This window comes from Pan troglodytes, chromosome 8 (genome assembly GCF_028858775.2).
Source record: "Pan troglodytes isolate AG18354 chromosome 8, NHGRI_mPanTro3-v2.0_pri, whole genome shotgun sequence".
Lineage (NCBI taxonomy): Eukaryota > Metazoa > Chordata > Mammalia > Primates > Hominidae > Pan > Pan troglodytes.
This window is the reverse complement of record NC_072406.2, coordinates 40,083,406-40,098,499: the sequence shown is the minus strand read 5'-3', so window position 1 is coordinate 40,098,499 and position 15,094 is coordinate 40,083,406. Positions and strand designations below refer to the sequence as shown.

The 15,094-nt window shown below is 42.6% G+C and overlaps 2 protein-coding genes across 13 annotated transcripts in view; one reads left to right on the top strand and one right to left on the bottom strand.

The window, feature by feature from the left end:
• The window catches only part of MASTL (microtubule associated serine/threonine kinase like), a 32,841-nt gene extending 30,494 nt beyond the window's left edge, over positions 1–2,347 (bottom strand). For 5 of the 11 annotated variants that reach the window (XM_009458128.5, XM_009458133.5, XM_063780547.1 and 2 more), the window contains exon 1: positions 556–1,733. In XM_009458128.5, the coding sequence (XP_009456403.1) occupies positions 556–741 (186 nt within the window). In that variant the 5' untranslated portion in view covers positions 742–1,733. Of the gene's footprint in view, positions 1–555 lie in introns of all 11 variants that reach the window. The other 6 variants (XM_063780550.1, XM_054660881.2, XM_063780546.1 and 3 more) reach the window with 6 other exon arrangements.
• YME1L1 (YME1 like 1 ATPase) overlaps positions 1,833–15,094 on the top strand; it is a 42,613-nt gene continuing 29,351 nt past the window's right edge. Inside the window, exons 1-4 of one of the 2 annotated variants that reach the window (XM_003312492.7) lie at positions 1,833–2,033; positions 7,183–7,317; positions 10,631–10,793; positions 13,762–13,860. In XM_003312492.7, coding sequence (XP_003312540.2) covers positions 2,001–2,033; positions 7,183–7,317; positions 10,631–10,793; positions 13,762–13,860 — 430 coding nt within the window. In that variant the 5' untranslated portion in view covers positions 1,833–2,000. The remainder of the gene's footprint in view (positions 2,034–7,182; positions 7,318–10,630; positions 10,794–13,761; positions 13,861–15,094) is intronic. The other variant, XM_003312493.7, reaches the window with a different exon arrangement.

The window sequence follows — 15,094 nt, the reverse complement described above, 5'->3', positions numbered from 1 at the left end:
CCGGGCGTGGTGACGGGCGCTTGTAGTCCCAGCTAGTCGGGAGGCCGAGGCAGGGGAATGGCGTGAACCCGGGGGGCGGAGCTTGCAGTGAGTCGAGATTGCGCCACTGCACTCCAGCCTGGGAAACAGAGCAAGACTCCGCCTCAAAAAAAAATAAAAAAGAAACCTAACTCAAGCCAGGGTGAGACTACGAATCACGGCTTTGGCTTTAAGTGCCTGTTGTACTAAGGCCGATGTAATCACCTCGGTCAAGTCCCTTTGCCTTTGGCCTCCGTTTCCTCATTTGCTAACACTGGGCAGGGAGAAGAGAGTCAAACTTGGCTGTTCTCACTGGGCATCTGAGATATGGAGGGAAGGGCGGAACAGAGGCGAGACACCCGACCCGACCGCTGATGTCGCCCCAAAAAGAAGTCAGCTCGCAGGGCTCTGGAGGCTTCAGCAAGCCAGGCCACCCAGACTCCTCGCTCCAGCAACCCCGGGGCCTGCCCAAGCCGGTGGGGCAGGAAGGAGGGCCGAAGGGCCTAATCCCTTCCTTGCTACTCCTTGACTTCCTACCTTTACTGCATACAATTTGCCGCCTTTCTGCCCCAGATACACTTTCCCGAAGGCGCCCCGGCTAATGGGCTTCACTATGCTGAATTCCTCAATGGAGGGCGGTTTTGGCACTGCGATCCTATTCACGCCCTCCTCAGTCGCCGCGCCTCCTCCAGGCTCCTTCTTGCTTCCCGCGGTGGGATCCATCGCTGGACAGCCTACAGCGGCCCCGCGGACACTGCCCCTCCGCGAGCAGCCACTACCCCTCCGCGAGCAGCCACTACCCCTCCGCGAGCAGCCACTCCCGCCAACTGGGTTCAAAGTGAGGCTCCGCCCACGCCGCGCGCGGCCGTGACGTCACCCCGCCGCCGCGTCCCGCCCTCGTCACCTCCCCTACGCAGACGCGGACGGAGGGGGCGTCGGGAAAGCCCCGACTTCGCAGCCTTACACTCTTCGTGGGCGGCGACCGCGGCCCCACTGACATCATTCCTCATGAGGGAGGAGGCACAAACAGTTCTGGGCCGACCAGAAAAAGGACGACTGGGACTTGACTCTGAATCGCAGGATTTGAAGAGATTTCTCCTGGCTTCCCAACGAGGCTGGTGGGAAGCGGTCCTCCTCCCATACACGACCTCCCACCCTCGCGAGGCGTAGAAACCAGTTCTGACTGTACAGTAAAGCGAGGGCCAGGGCTGAGGTCTGGAAGCTAATGAAAGCACAGAAAGTGTCGAAACTGGATGAGCAGGAAGCGAGTGGCCTCCCCTGTCATCTGACGTTTTCCCAGGATGTAATTTGCCTGACTGAAACAGATCAGGACCAACAGGGAGAGTTTTCGATTTAGTGTGAGGAAAAGAGCACTAAATTGTAGCAAAAGACCTTATTGCTCAAGGTCCAGTCAGAAGATTTCATAAGGAAGCTGTAGAAAGTCTTAAGAGGAAATCAGCCGGGCGTGGTGGCGGGCACCTGTAATCCCAGCTACTCGGGAGGCTGAGGCAGGAGAATCGCTTGAACCCGGGGAGCAGAGGTTGCAGTGAGCCGAGATCGCGCCACTGTACGCCAGCCTGGGCGAAAGAACGAAACTCCGTCTCCAAAAAAAAAAAAAACGAAGAAAAAGTCCAAAGAGGGTAAAGGCTGTTCTCCCCTTAAAAAAACAGCTAAAGACGTTTGGGGGCGCTGCTCCTTGTAAATGTCAACTACTTCCGCGGGAAAGAACGCGCAGGCACTTGGCCTTGTGGGCGCTCACTTGCCCCGGAAGTACTGTTGAGTTAGCGCCTCGCCTTCCGGGGCGGATTGTCTGTCGTTGCAGTAGCTGTAGGAAGGGGAGGCCATTTTCCGTTTCTGGGAGGAGTGAGGGGCAACGGGTCGGAGAAAAAGGAAAAAAGAAGGGCTCAGCGCCTCCCCGCCGGGCCGTGGACAGAGGGGCACAGTTTCGGCAGGCGGGTGAGGTCGCTGAGGGCCCGCCGGAGATGTTTTCCTTGTCGAGCACGGTGCAACCCCAGGTAAGCCAGGCATTCAGCCCATTTTTTTTCCTCCCGCCCTGCCCGTGGCTGTTTGCAAATTGCGCTCGTGGAAGCGATTTCTCAGAAGGGACCCTAGAAATGAAGTGATGTACTCAATGCGAATCCCAGGATTGAGGAGTGGATCAGGGGACGACGCTGAGAGTGGGCCCGAGACTTCAGTGCTGACGATGAAGCTGTTGAGGGCAGAGGCGGGATGTGAGCTCAGTGATAGAGAGAGACCCTGGCTTATCGAACTGATTGCGTGGAATTTCTGCTAGAGAATCCGTCCGGCATTGTTCAGTGTCCGGCGTTCTGGAGTGGGAAAATGTCTGTACCATACATTAAAGGGAGCAGGTAATGTTCCCTTTTTTCCGACTTTCCAGTGGCTTTAGTGTTCACAGCCCCTATCCCCTGCTCTTTATTTCCCTTTAAATGGAATTTAAATTTAACCCAAACATGGTATAATATTTCGGATGGCCAGCCATGCAAGTTTTTTTCTCTTTTTGACCAGAAGTAACTAAAATGTGTATTTCCGAGTCGTAAACTGTTTGCAGTTAAAATTTTGATTCAGCCTCATCCTCATCGTTTTGTAAAACAAAAGGTAGTGAAGAGAAAAATGATTTCAAGGGTTTTCATTACGCTCTTGGGCAATCACTTGTGACAATGTTTTATTCTTGCTTCATTCCAGTCTCTTTTTTTGATGGTAACATTTTAATAGATTTTTTGAGAGTTCCTACAGTTTTGCAAATAAATAGTTTTTAAAACATTGAGTTTTTTTAAACATAATTTTTAAGAAAATCGACACTCTTAGGTTCTTGATTTAAGTATATGATTGTGTTCCTTTGTGTAACTTTTACTCCCCCTCATTTTAAGAATTTTTAATTTTTTGTGCTAGTACTGGCTAACAAACTGAAGCAGCTGCTTGTTATTGGGCATCAGTTATGTACCAGGTGAGCAAAGCAAATGTGGAATCTTCTCTTAATATTGATATGAAGTAAATATGAGTAGGACTTAGCAAGGTGAAGAGTGAACAGGTATCACAGGCATACAGAAAAATACCTGGAGGTCCTGAGTTAGGAAAGGGTTTAGCAGGTTGAAGGAACAAAAATAAGGCTAGTGTGGCTAGAACATAGTAGTTAAAGGGGGTAGTGACAGAAGAGGTTGGAGAAAAGACTTGAGGCAGATCATACAGGGAGTAAAGGATATATTATGGCTGATTTCATTTTAAGTGTATTGGGAACTATTGAAAGTTTTAAAACATGATTAGATTTTCATTTTTAAGAGATGACTGGCTTTTGCTATATGGAGAATAGGAGAGGGCAAGAGTGGAAGATGTTATCAGCTAAAAATACCCACCCACCCCCCAATTAAAGCTGTTGCAGTGGTTATGGAAAAGAAGAGAATGAGATATATTTTGAAGAAAGTGGAATTGCATGAGAGATCAGAGAGATGATGGGGAGAGGTGTTTCTGGGTTTGATCAGATGAATGCATTGAAGGTGCTATTTACCAAGATGACAGTGTCTGGAGGAGTCCTAGTAATTGTTTGAAAAAGAAGTCTGACATGGCCTATTGAATATGGTATTGAAGTTTTTGAAACTCAACTCTTTGCCTTAGTTCACATCAAGAGGCCTGATTTTAGGAGAATTTACCATCAACCGAATGGACAGTTAGTAGTATGTGATGTTGGTAGAGATGATAAAGGGATTTTTATGTACCCTAGGCAGTCTTAACAGGGCTCAAATATAGTGAGGACTCTCAGGCATTTCTTGCTTTGAAGGATGGTAACACATTTGGAATTCCTTGTTGTTTAATTGGTTGAATACACTTGAAATTAAGTGGTAAAAAGGAAGACACAGAAAATGAACTTTTTCATTGAGAAGAGCTCAATCCTAAATCCTTTTGTGAAAGAAAAGAGATATAACTAATTCAAATAAAAGAGATACAACTAATTCAAATAAATCTTTTCAAAGAGGTAGAAAATATGTATCTTGAAATGATTTGATTATTTTTAAAGTTTCAAAAGAAGTTACTGTTTATTTTTTTTTCTTTTTACTGCCCCCAGGCTGTAAGGAACTTACTGTTTCTTTCTGACTCTAAAAATGATACATTGCTTCACTTGACTAGCCTTAAAACAAATCCATGTTTTTTTGCTAAAAATGCTGAAAGTATAAATAAGATCACCCATAATCTCATTACTCAGGGATACGTATCTTAGACTAAATTCTTTCACACATTTTTTTCTATAAACAAACACAGGTATGCATACTTTTTTTTATTTTAATTTTTTTTTTTTTTTTTTTTAAGATGGAGTCTCGCTCTGTCGCCCAGGCTGGAGTGCAGTGGCGCGATCTCCGCTCACTGCAAGCTCCGCCTCCCAGGTTCACGCCATTCTCCTGCCTCAGCCTCCCAAGTAGCTGGGACCACAGGCGCCCGCCACCACGCCCGGCTAATTTTTTGTATTTTTAGTAGAGATGGGGTTTCACCGTGTTAGCCAGGATGGTCTCCATCTCCTGACCTTGTGATCCGTCCGCCTCGGCCTCCCAGAGTGCTGGGATTACAGGCGTGAGCCACCGCGCCCCCACGGGTATGCATACTTAAGGTAGTTTTACGGTCAGCTTTATTCCTTAGTATGTCACGAATTTATTTGTGTATCAATATCCATGGGATGAGAAGTCTGGAATTTTGAGTCAGATTCTAAATCTTTGTTGTCTTCATCTATTAAATGGTCTGTACCCACAATAATGGCGTTAGTCCATTGATGAGGGCAGAGCCCTACTGAACTAAACGCCTCTTAAAGGTCCCACCTCTTAACAGGATTACAGTGGCAACTAAGTTTGCCATTCTTCTCAACTCAAACTTGAGTTTTGAAGGAGATAAACACTGGAATTTTTACTGGAAGTGGGCCCTGATCCAGACCCCAAGAGAGGGTTGTTGGATCTCGCACAAGAATTCGAGAGAGTCGCCAGGCGCGGGGACTCACGCATGTAATCCCAGCACTTTGGGAGGCAGAGGCGAGCGGATCACGAGGTCAGGAGATCAAGATCCTGGCTAACATGGTGAAACTCCATCTCTGCTAAAAATACAAAAAAATAGCTGAGTGTGGTGGCCTGGGCCTGTAGTCCCAGCTACTCGGGAGGCTGAGGCAGGAGAATCACTCGAACCCAGGAGGCGGTGGTTGCAGTGAGCCGAGATTGCACCACTGCACTCCAGCCTGGGCGACAAAGCGAGATTCCATCTCAAAAAAAAAAAAAAAAAAAAAAAAGGCGAGAGAGTCTATAAAGTGAAAGCAAGTTTATTAAGAAGGTAAAGGAGTAAAGAATGGGGTACTCCATAGGCAGAGGAGCTGCTTGGGCTTGTCCACGAAGGATACCTACGGTTAGTTATTTCTTGATTTTATGCTAAACAATGTGTGATTATTCATAAGTTTTCAGGGAAAGGGGGACCCCTAAGGTTCCTCCCCTTTTTAGACCACATAGGGTAACTTCTGGATGTTGCCATGGCATTTTTAAACTGTCATGGTCTGGTGGGAGTGTCTTTTAGCATGCTAATGCATTATAATTAGCACATAATGAGCAGTGAGGACTAGCAGAGGTCACTCTCCTCTCCATCTTGGTTTTGGTGGGATTTGGCTGGCTTCCTTACTACAACCTGTTTTATCATCACGGTCTTTATGACCTGTATCTTGTGCCCACACCCTATCTCATCCTGTAACTTAGAATGCCTAACCTCCTGGGAATGCAACCCAGTAGGTCTCAGCCTCATTTATCCTCATTTTGCCCCTACTCCAGATGGAGTCACTCTGGTTCAAAAGTCTCTGACAGAACTGTAACAAGAAGTATAATTGTTACTCATTATTATAGCTGTTTGAGGATTAAATGGGATGATAGAAGTAAAGCCTGTAGTACTAAACCTGGTATATAATAAGAACCCATTTAATGTATTCATTTACTCAACAAATATTTATTAAGTAAATTTTTTTTTTTCTTGAGACAGGGTCTTGCCATGTAATTCAGGCTGGAGTGTGGTGGCATGATAGCTCACTGCAGCCTCAACCTCCTGGGCTCAAGTGTTTTTTTTGTTTTCATTTTTATTTATTTATTTATTTATTTTGAGATGGAGTTTTGCTCTTGTTACCCAGGCTGGAATGCAATGGCATGATCTTGGCTCACTGCAACCTCCGCCTCCCAGGTTCAAGTGATTCTCCTGCCTCTGCCTCCCAAGTATCTGGGATTACAGGCGCCCAACACCATTCCTGGCCAATTTTTTTGTATTTTTAGTGGAGATGGGATTTCACCACGTTGGCCAGGCTGGTCTCGAACTCCTGACCTCAGCTATCTACCTGCCTTGGCCTCCCAAAGTGCTGGGATTACAGGCATGAGCCACCATTCCCGGCCTACTTACTATTTTTTTTTTTAATGTTGGATGTATTTCATTCTGTGGTAGTTTCTTTTTTTTTTTTTTTTTTTTTTTTTGAGAGACAGGTCTCACCCTGTTGCCCTGGCTAGAGTGCAGTGGCATGATCACAGCTCACTGCAACTTCCGCCTCCTGAGATCAAGCAATTCTTCTACCACAGCCTCCCAAGTAGCTGAGACTACAGGCGCACACCATCACACCCATCTAATTGTTGTATTTTTTGGTAGAGATGGGGTTTCACTGTGTTGGTCAGGCTGGTCTTGAACTCCTGACCTCAAGTGATCCACCCACCTCGGTCTCCCAAAGTGCTGGGGTTACAGGCGTGAGCCACTGCACTCGACCAGTGGTATCATTTGTTTTGCCGCTCCCCTAATGCTGGATGTTTCCAGCTTTCTACTATTTTTTAAATGTTTCGATGAGAGTTGTTCTCTATGCATGTGCAAGTACTTGTCAGATTATTTCCTTATAATAAATTCCTAGAAGGTGGATTGCTACAAACAAGAAATGTATGTATTTTTGATACTTTTGATTTACATATTCAGAATAATATCCTGAAAGAACATACCAGTTTTCGTCTCACCAGCAGTAAATCTGAGTACTTACAGTTTTTAGTATACAGAGTTGATATATAATGTACCTTTTTAACTCTTAACAAATCCTGACAAGAAAAAGGAGATTGTTCTGTTTATTTAAAAAAAAAAACTACTTAATTTTTAACTTTTATCTTTTTCTAGGTTACAGTTCCTCTGAGTCATCTCATCAATGCCTTCCATACACCAAAAAACACTTCTGTTTCTCTCAGTGGAGTGTCAGTTTCTCAAAACCAGCATCGAGATGTAGTTCCTGAGCATGAGGCTCCCAGCAGTGAGGTAAGTCTTTATCCTGGTTGTGTGAGAAAGCCTTTTTGATATACAGTTGACCCTTAAACAAATGAAGGATTAAGGATATTGTCCCTCCCCCGTAGTCAAAAATTTGAGTATAATTTTTGACTCCTGAGAAACTTAACTACTAATACCCTACTATTGACCAGGAAGCCTTGCCGATAAAATAAAGGGTCCATTAACGTATATTTTGTATATTTTATGTATTGTGTACTGTATTCTTACAATAAAGTAAGATGGAGAAAATGTTATTAAGAAAATCATAAGGAAGAGAAAATATATTTACCATTCATTAAGTAGAAGTGGACCATCATAAAGATCTTCATTATCTTCAAGTTGAGTGGGCTGAGGAGGAAGAGGAGGGGTTGGTTTTTCTGTCTCTGGTGGCAGAGACCGGAGAAAGTCCACGTATCTGTGGATCTGTGCAGCTTTAATCTGTGTTGTTCAAGGATCACCTGAGGTCAGGAGTTCAAGACTAGCCTGACCAATATGGTGAAATCCCATCTCTACTAGAAATACAAAAATTAGCCGGGTGTGGTGGCGTGCGCCTGTAGTCCCAGCTACTCAGGAGGCTGAGACAGGAGAATAGCTTGAGCCTAGGAGGCAGAGGTCGCTGTGAGCCAAGATCGCACCACTGCACTCCAGCCTGGGTGACAACAAGACTCTGTCTCAAAAATAAATAAATAAATATAAAAATGTAATCTCATTTTTTGGTTTAATCTAAAAAAAAAAACACCTGTTTTTACAGGGAAGTGGAATAGGTAGGGATTTAAGAAGTAAAGAAAACTCTTAAAAAAATAAAGGACCAGCAGATTTAGGGAGCAGCTCATACTTCTAGGGCTGAGATAGAGTCAGGAAGAGTTCTCCATCCCCAGGGCTGAGATCCTGACATTGTTGGTGAAGGCATGGCCTTGGCTCACTGAATGGTAGAAAAGTTGCTGTGATGTCATGCCAGGGTAACGTGCTAGAAATCTGGGAAGTCTGCCCTCTAGGATACTGGGAAAAGCTGTTCCTGGGGATGTGTCCTACTAGAGAAGCTGTTACACGAGTGGTGCCAGGGGAAGCTGCTAGGTCCTGCTGGTCATTGTGCACGCATGGAGCCAGGGTTTGGTGAAACTGCACAATTGACAGGAGCCAGATGCTATAGAAACCATGGGTGTTACAGACAGGAACTTGCTAAATGAGCATACCACAACCAGGAATCAAAACCTCTCTTCCTACAGTGTATGTTCAGTGACTTCCTGACGAAGCTTAACATTGTTTCAATTGGCAAAGGAAAAATATTCGAAGGGTACAGATCCATGTTCATGGAGCCAGCAAAAAGGATGAAGAAGAGCTTAGACACAACCCATAACTGGCACATCTGTCCAGAACCCTTCTCCCTCTCAATCCCTGTACACTGCGGGTTTCTCCAAATGCCTATTGTCTATGATTTGTTTTGTCCATCGTTCTTAGTCACGGCTTAGTTCAGGTTCTTGCCATCTTTCACTTGTTCCATCAGCCTTCTCTCTCATCCAGTCTAGTTTCTTTGTTTGTTTGTTTTATCATTTTTAAATTTTTTGTAAAGACAGGGTCTTGCTTTCTTCACCAGGCTGATCTCGAACTCCTGGCCTGAAGCAGTCCTCCCACCTCAGCCTCTCAAAAGTGTTGGGATTACAGGCTCAAGCCACCATGCTAGGCCAGTCTATCTTCCTTAGTTCTCCATTTTCTTCTATAAGACAGAACTAATCATGTTACTTAGAGAATTAAATTCAAACATGGCTCTTCACAGTTTGGCCATAACCTATCTCTTTAATTTTTTCTTTCCTTGAATTTTTTGAGATATTCCAGACCCTTGGATGGCTTTTTGTTTGCCCCCGTCCCTAAGCCGCCTTGATTATTTTTAATAGCTTAAAAAGTACTTTTAAATATTTTATTTCATCATGCCTTTAACTGTCTTTTACTATGTGCTGTCATGTTGTATGCTAGGATACGTAGATGAGTAAGGCATGATCTCTGCCTTTGATCCTTACTATTAGGAAATAAGGTGTATTTTATAGTTATGTTAGTATTGAGAAAATGAATTCTAAGAATATGAGTTATAGCTAATTTAAAAAGTACCGTATTCCCAGACATCAGTCCAGAGCTATATAATCCGTGTCCATGCCTCTTTTAAAAAAAACTTTATTTTTAGAGACAGGGTCTCCCCTTTGTAGCCCAGGCTGAAGTGCAGTGATGCTATCATAGCTCACTGCAACCTCCAGCTCCTGGGCTCAAACATTTCTCCTGAGTAGCTGGTGCTGCGGGTGCATACCACCATGCCCAGCTAATTTTTAAATTTTTCATCAAGATGATGTCTTACCATGTTGCTCAGGCTGGTCTCAAACTCCTGGCCTCAAACGATCTTCCCACCTTAGCTGTTTTGGGTTTGAGTAACATGTAATTGTTACTTGCCTTTAAGTGCCTCTCTTTCAGCTCATGTGGACAAGAAAATAATCCCTATCCGGTTGTTTAAAAGTGGGTATACACACATTTTTGTGATTTTTAGACTTTTTTCCCTGATTTTCACACAGTTTTGACTTTAATTTTCTTCTTTATTAGAAGATATGGGTAACTTTAGAACCTCTGAGTTCAAGGAAGGATCTAAGCAATGAGGCCAGAGGAGTGAGATGTCCTATGGTAACCAAGCATACCATTTCTTTGTCAAGTGGGCTTTTGTTTATGGCTGCTTAGGGACTTAAAAGCTCCATGGACTGGTGAGGATTATCATTTGAATGGAATTTCCCCAATTCAAGAACCTTACTATTATCCTCCAATCAGTTCTACACTGTTGGGGAAAATCCCCTGGACCTTATATAACATACTTTGTAACCCTGCAGTTAGTTACTCTTACACTCTTGTCATTATAAATGCTTGATCAATAGTTGATAGACTAGCTCTTGATCAGAGTACCCTTGTATGGAGAGAAGGAAAAAATGCCATACATTTCACTTGATTCTGTGAACCATAATGCTTAGGACAGTAGTGGTTTGGGTTTGATTTAAAAAAAAAAAAAGTTTTTCTGATTCATGCTGAAATGTCCTCTCTTTATTTAAGGATACCATTAGGAATATAATTTTTTAACCTATGTCAAACCTCATATGACTGATCTCAGTAAAACGAACTGTAAAAATATTTGCATCAATTTATTTTTAAATATTAAAAAAAGGAAATATATTTGTTAGACTTTTAAAATCTGATTGTTTTAACTGATAATATGTACTCCTTAGGTTAAATATCTTGATAATATTAATGCATACCTGGTTGACCCAATCTTTTACAGCCTTCACTTAACTTAAGGGACCTTGGATTATCTGAATTAAAAATTGGACAGATTGATCAGCTGGTAGAAAATCTACTTCCTGGATTTTGTAAAGGCAAAAACATTTCTTCCCATTGGCATACATCCCATGTCTCTGCACAATCCTTCTTTGAAAATAAATATGGTATGTTAATGTGTTTTTTGTTCCAATTAAATATTTTAGCACTATTAATAATTATAGATACCATTTCTTAGCTTTCACGGTAGCGTTTATTGTGGGCTGGGTTCTTTCCTGAGGTGTTTTTTTTGTTTGTTTGTTTGTTTGTTTGCAATTTTTCATATTGAAATAGTACCAGATTTACAGGAAAGTTGCAAAGATAGTACAGAATTTTGCTTCCACTAATTTTGGCATCTTACATAATCATGTTACATTTGTTAAAACTAGGAAGTTAACATTGGTACAATAATTTTTTTTTTTTTTTTTTGAGACGGAGTCTCCTTCTGTCAGCCAGGCTGGAGTGCAGTGGCACAATCTCCGCTCACTGCAAGCTCCGCCTCCCGGGTTCACACCATTCTCTTGCCTCGGCCTCCCAAGTAGCTGGGACTACAGGCGCCTGCCACCACACCTGGCTAATTTTTTGTATTTTTAGTAGAGATGGGGTTTCACCGTGTTAGCCAGGGTGATCTTGATCTCCTGACCTCGTGATCCACCCTCCTCAGCCTCCCAAAGTGCTGGGATTATAGGCGTGAGCCACCGTGCAGGCCTAACATTGGTACCTTATTTTTAACTAAACTACAGACTATTTGAATTTCAACAAAATTTGTTTTCACCAAATCACTAGTTCTCTGCAAGTGTCCTTTTTCTTTTCCAGGATCTGATCCAGCATACCACATTGCATTTAGCAGAATGGGGGGCGGTGTTTGTTTTAATTTTAGGTGACACACATTTAATTCCAGGAAACATACTTAATCTTTGAGAATACATTGATTAAAAAAACAGTTGTTATCCCTTTTGTGGAATGTCTACATTTTTTTTTACTTGAATCTCATAACAGTATGGTAGTATAATAAGTGGGTTCATACTAGTCTGAAAAGGGATGTCAACTTTATGAGTTTTTCTTTGGATGGCACTTAAACAGGCCATAAAAGTCCAGGAACAAAATAGCAGGTTTGAATAGTTTATAATGAAGGTTTGATTTGAAGCTGTCCTTTGCATAAACTTAATTCATTAATTAATTCTTTACCCTTCCTTTGCCTTTATTTCAGTGTAAGGGCATAAAAAACCGTAAGTGTGAGGAAAAAATGAAATGGTTTTGAGCTTGGGGGCTTAGACTAAAAGTTTGCCTCTGCCTAAATTTGCCTTCTTATAAAATATTTGGCCCATACCAAGTGTTCAATAGAATAAAATTCTTTTTGTTACTATGTTATTATGATTATTCCTACTGCTCTTCTAGTCTGCATATTTACATTTACTCTTAAGATTGTTCCTCATACCACCAGCTGCTTGCTAGGTTTAGGCAGGCAGAGGTATTAGGAAGAGATTTTTTGACTGGATGCTAAGGGACCTTGAAAAGTCCCTAAATTCTAACTGAGACACACAAATAGATGATAGCCACTGTTTGTTTCTGCTGTTGCTGCTGATGACCTTTTCCCTAGGATCTTGGATGTAAAATAGGATGAGACACCCTAGTCAAGAGAAGCAGTTAGGAAGGATCAGTGAAGTATTCATGGCTTGACCTTTCTTTTTACCCAATGACTAGGGAAGCTTTATGAGGGAAAGATAATAGTAGCTATGATTCACAGTGTTTTATTATACCATTAGAGCTTTTGAAATTGTCTCTTTAGAAACAGCAGTTCTTTATCTCTTTATGTTCTTAACTAAAAGTAATTTTAGCCTAAACACAGTACATCTTTTTTTTTTTTTTTTTTTTTTTTAAGAGACGAGTCTTGCTGTGTTGCCCAGGCTGGAGTGCAGTGGGGCAATCTCGGCTCACTGTAAGCTCTGCCTTCCCAGTTCACGCCATTCTCCTGCCTCAGCCTCCCGAGCAGCTGGGACTACACGCATCCGCCACCACGCCCGGCTAATTTTTGTATTTTTAGTAGAGACGAGGTTTCACCATGTTAGCCAGGATGGTCTGTATCTCCTGACCTCGTGATCCGCCCGCCTCAGCCTCCCAAAGTGCTGGGATTACAGGCGTGAGGCACCGCGCCTGGCCTTAAACACAGTACATCTTTTATCACTGGTTTTGTTTTGTTTTGTTTTTGAGACTGAGTTTCACTCTTGTTGCCCAGGCGGGAGTGCAATGGCGCGATCTCAGCTCACCACAACTTCTCCCTCCCGGGTTCAAGTGATTCTCCTGCCTCAGCCTCCTGAGTAGCTGAGATTACAGGCATGTGCCACCACACCCGGCTAATTTTGTATTTTTAGTAGAGACGGGGTTTCTCCATGTTGCTCAGGCTGCTCTCAAACTCCCAACCTCAGGTTATCCACCCACCTCCGCCTCCCAAAGTGCTGGAATTACAGGCGTGAGCCACCACACCAGGCCATCTTTTATCACTGTTAATTTGAATTTAGTTTCATTAGCAGCTACATTTGTATGCCAGATAAAAAAGATAATGTAGGCCGGGCACGGTGGCTCACGCCTGTAATCCCAGCACTTTGGGAGGCCGAGGTGGGCGGATCAGGAGGTCAGGAGATCAAGACCACATCCTGGCTAACACAGTGAAACCCCGTCTCTACTAAAAATACAAAAAATTAGCCGGGTGTGGTGGCGGGCGCCTGTAGTCCCAGCTACTTGGGAGGCCGAGGCAGGAGAATGGCGTGAACCTGGGAGGCGGAGCTTGCGGTGAGCTGAGGTTGTGCCACTGCACTCCAGCCTGGGCGACAGAGCGGGACTCCGTCTCAAAAAAACAATAAATAAATAAAAATAATGTAACCAACAAGTGATAGCTAGTAAATGGAAGAACTGTGAGATGTAGTTAAATTAGCGATGCTTTAGATATTTTCATGAAAGCAGTCATATCATGGATAAATAAAAGTTGAAACTCATATTGTGATTTCCCTAATATTTGATAGAATTATTTATATTTCATAGGATTTTTGTTTTTTGGTTTGGAAATTAGAAAATTTACTTTTTGCAATTTCCCTCCAGGTAACTTAGATATATTTAGTACATTACGTTCCTCTTGCTTGTATCGACATCATTCAAGAGCTCTTCAAAGCATTTGTTCAGATCTTCAGTACTGGCCAGGTATGAAGCAACAACCATAAATTGTGGGAAAAAAAAAATATTTATTTACTATAGTCTGATTTGTCTTTCTTAATGGTATTAATTCTAAACATTCATTTGCAATTCACAGGACCTAAAGAGTATTTGGAATTAATGAGTTTGGGTACTTCTGTATAATTTTTAATCTGGAAAATATATAGGAGCTAAATTTTGAGCGTGATAGTGCCACAATAAATCAAACTCCAGGGAACTTATCTACACTTGTTTCAAGATAAATGACTAACCACATTTGCTTACTCATCCTCACTTTCAAAAGCCCATTGAAATTAATTTTAAATATATATATATGAGAAAAAAAGAGCAACAACAGAAGCGTTCCGTTAACGGATGAGAAATTTGAGGGCTTTCAGTAAGTTGTAAAATAAGTGACATCAAATTGACAGTAAAATCAAATTTGCATTTATTCATATAATTTTTGAATACAAGGCACTAGTGATAGATGTCAGGTGATAGTGATCACTGTAAATGAAAAAGGCATGTTTTCTACTTTCATGGGACTAATGGTGTCATGAAAGAGGTGAGTACTTCTGTTTCCAGTAGTAGAACTCAGGAAAACCCCACTTCCAGAGCCAGTAAAATTGGGCACTGGTATGGGATGGAATAAACAGTTGAAGATTGCCAGAAATGGGCCAATCACAGTGCAGATATGGCCTTTAACCTTTAGATAAATTAGCAAAAAACACCTTTTTAATAAGATGTCTGTGTGTGTGTGTGTGTGTGTGTGTGTGTGTGTGTGTGTGTCGAGGGACATCTGTCTGTGGAGACTCCTGGTTTGAGCATTGATGCCAAGGAAAGAAAGAAGCTAGCACCCCAGATTACTTTGGTTTTGAATTACACATTCGCTAAAGGTATTCTGCTCATTTAGCATAGTCCATGTTTTATATTCTGAGTATATTTACTTTTGCTAGTGTTGAGGATACCCATTTGTAGTCAATACTGATGACTGTATTTGTTTTGTTTTGTTTTGTTTTGTTTTTGAGTTGGAGTTTTCCTCTTGTGACCCAGGCTGGAGTGCAGTGGCACTTCCTGGGTTCAAGCAATTCTCCTGCCTCAGCCTCCTGAGGAGCTGGGATTACAGGTTCCCACCACCAGGCCCAGCTAATTTTTGTATTTTTAGTAGAGATGGGGTTTCACCATGTTGGCCGGGCTGGTCTCGGAACTCCTGACCTTAGGTGAGCCGCCTGCCTTGGCCTTC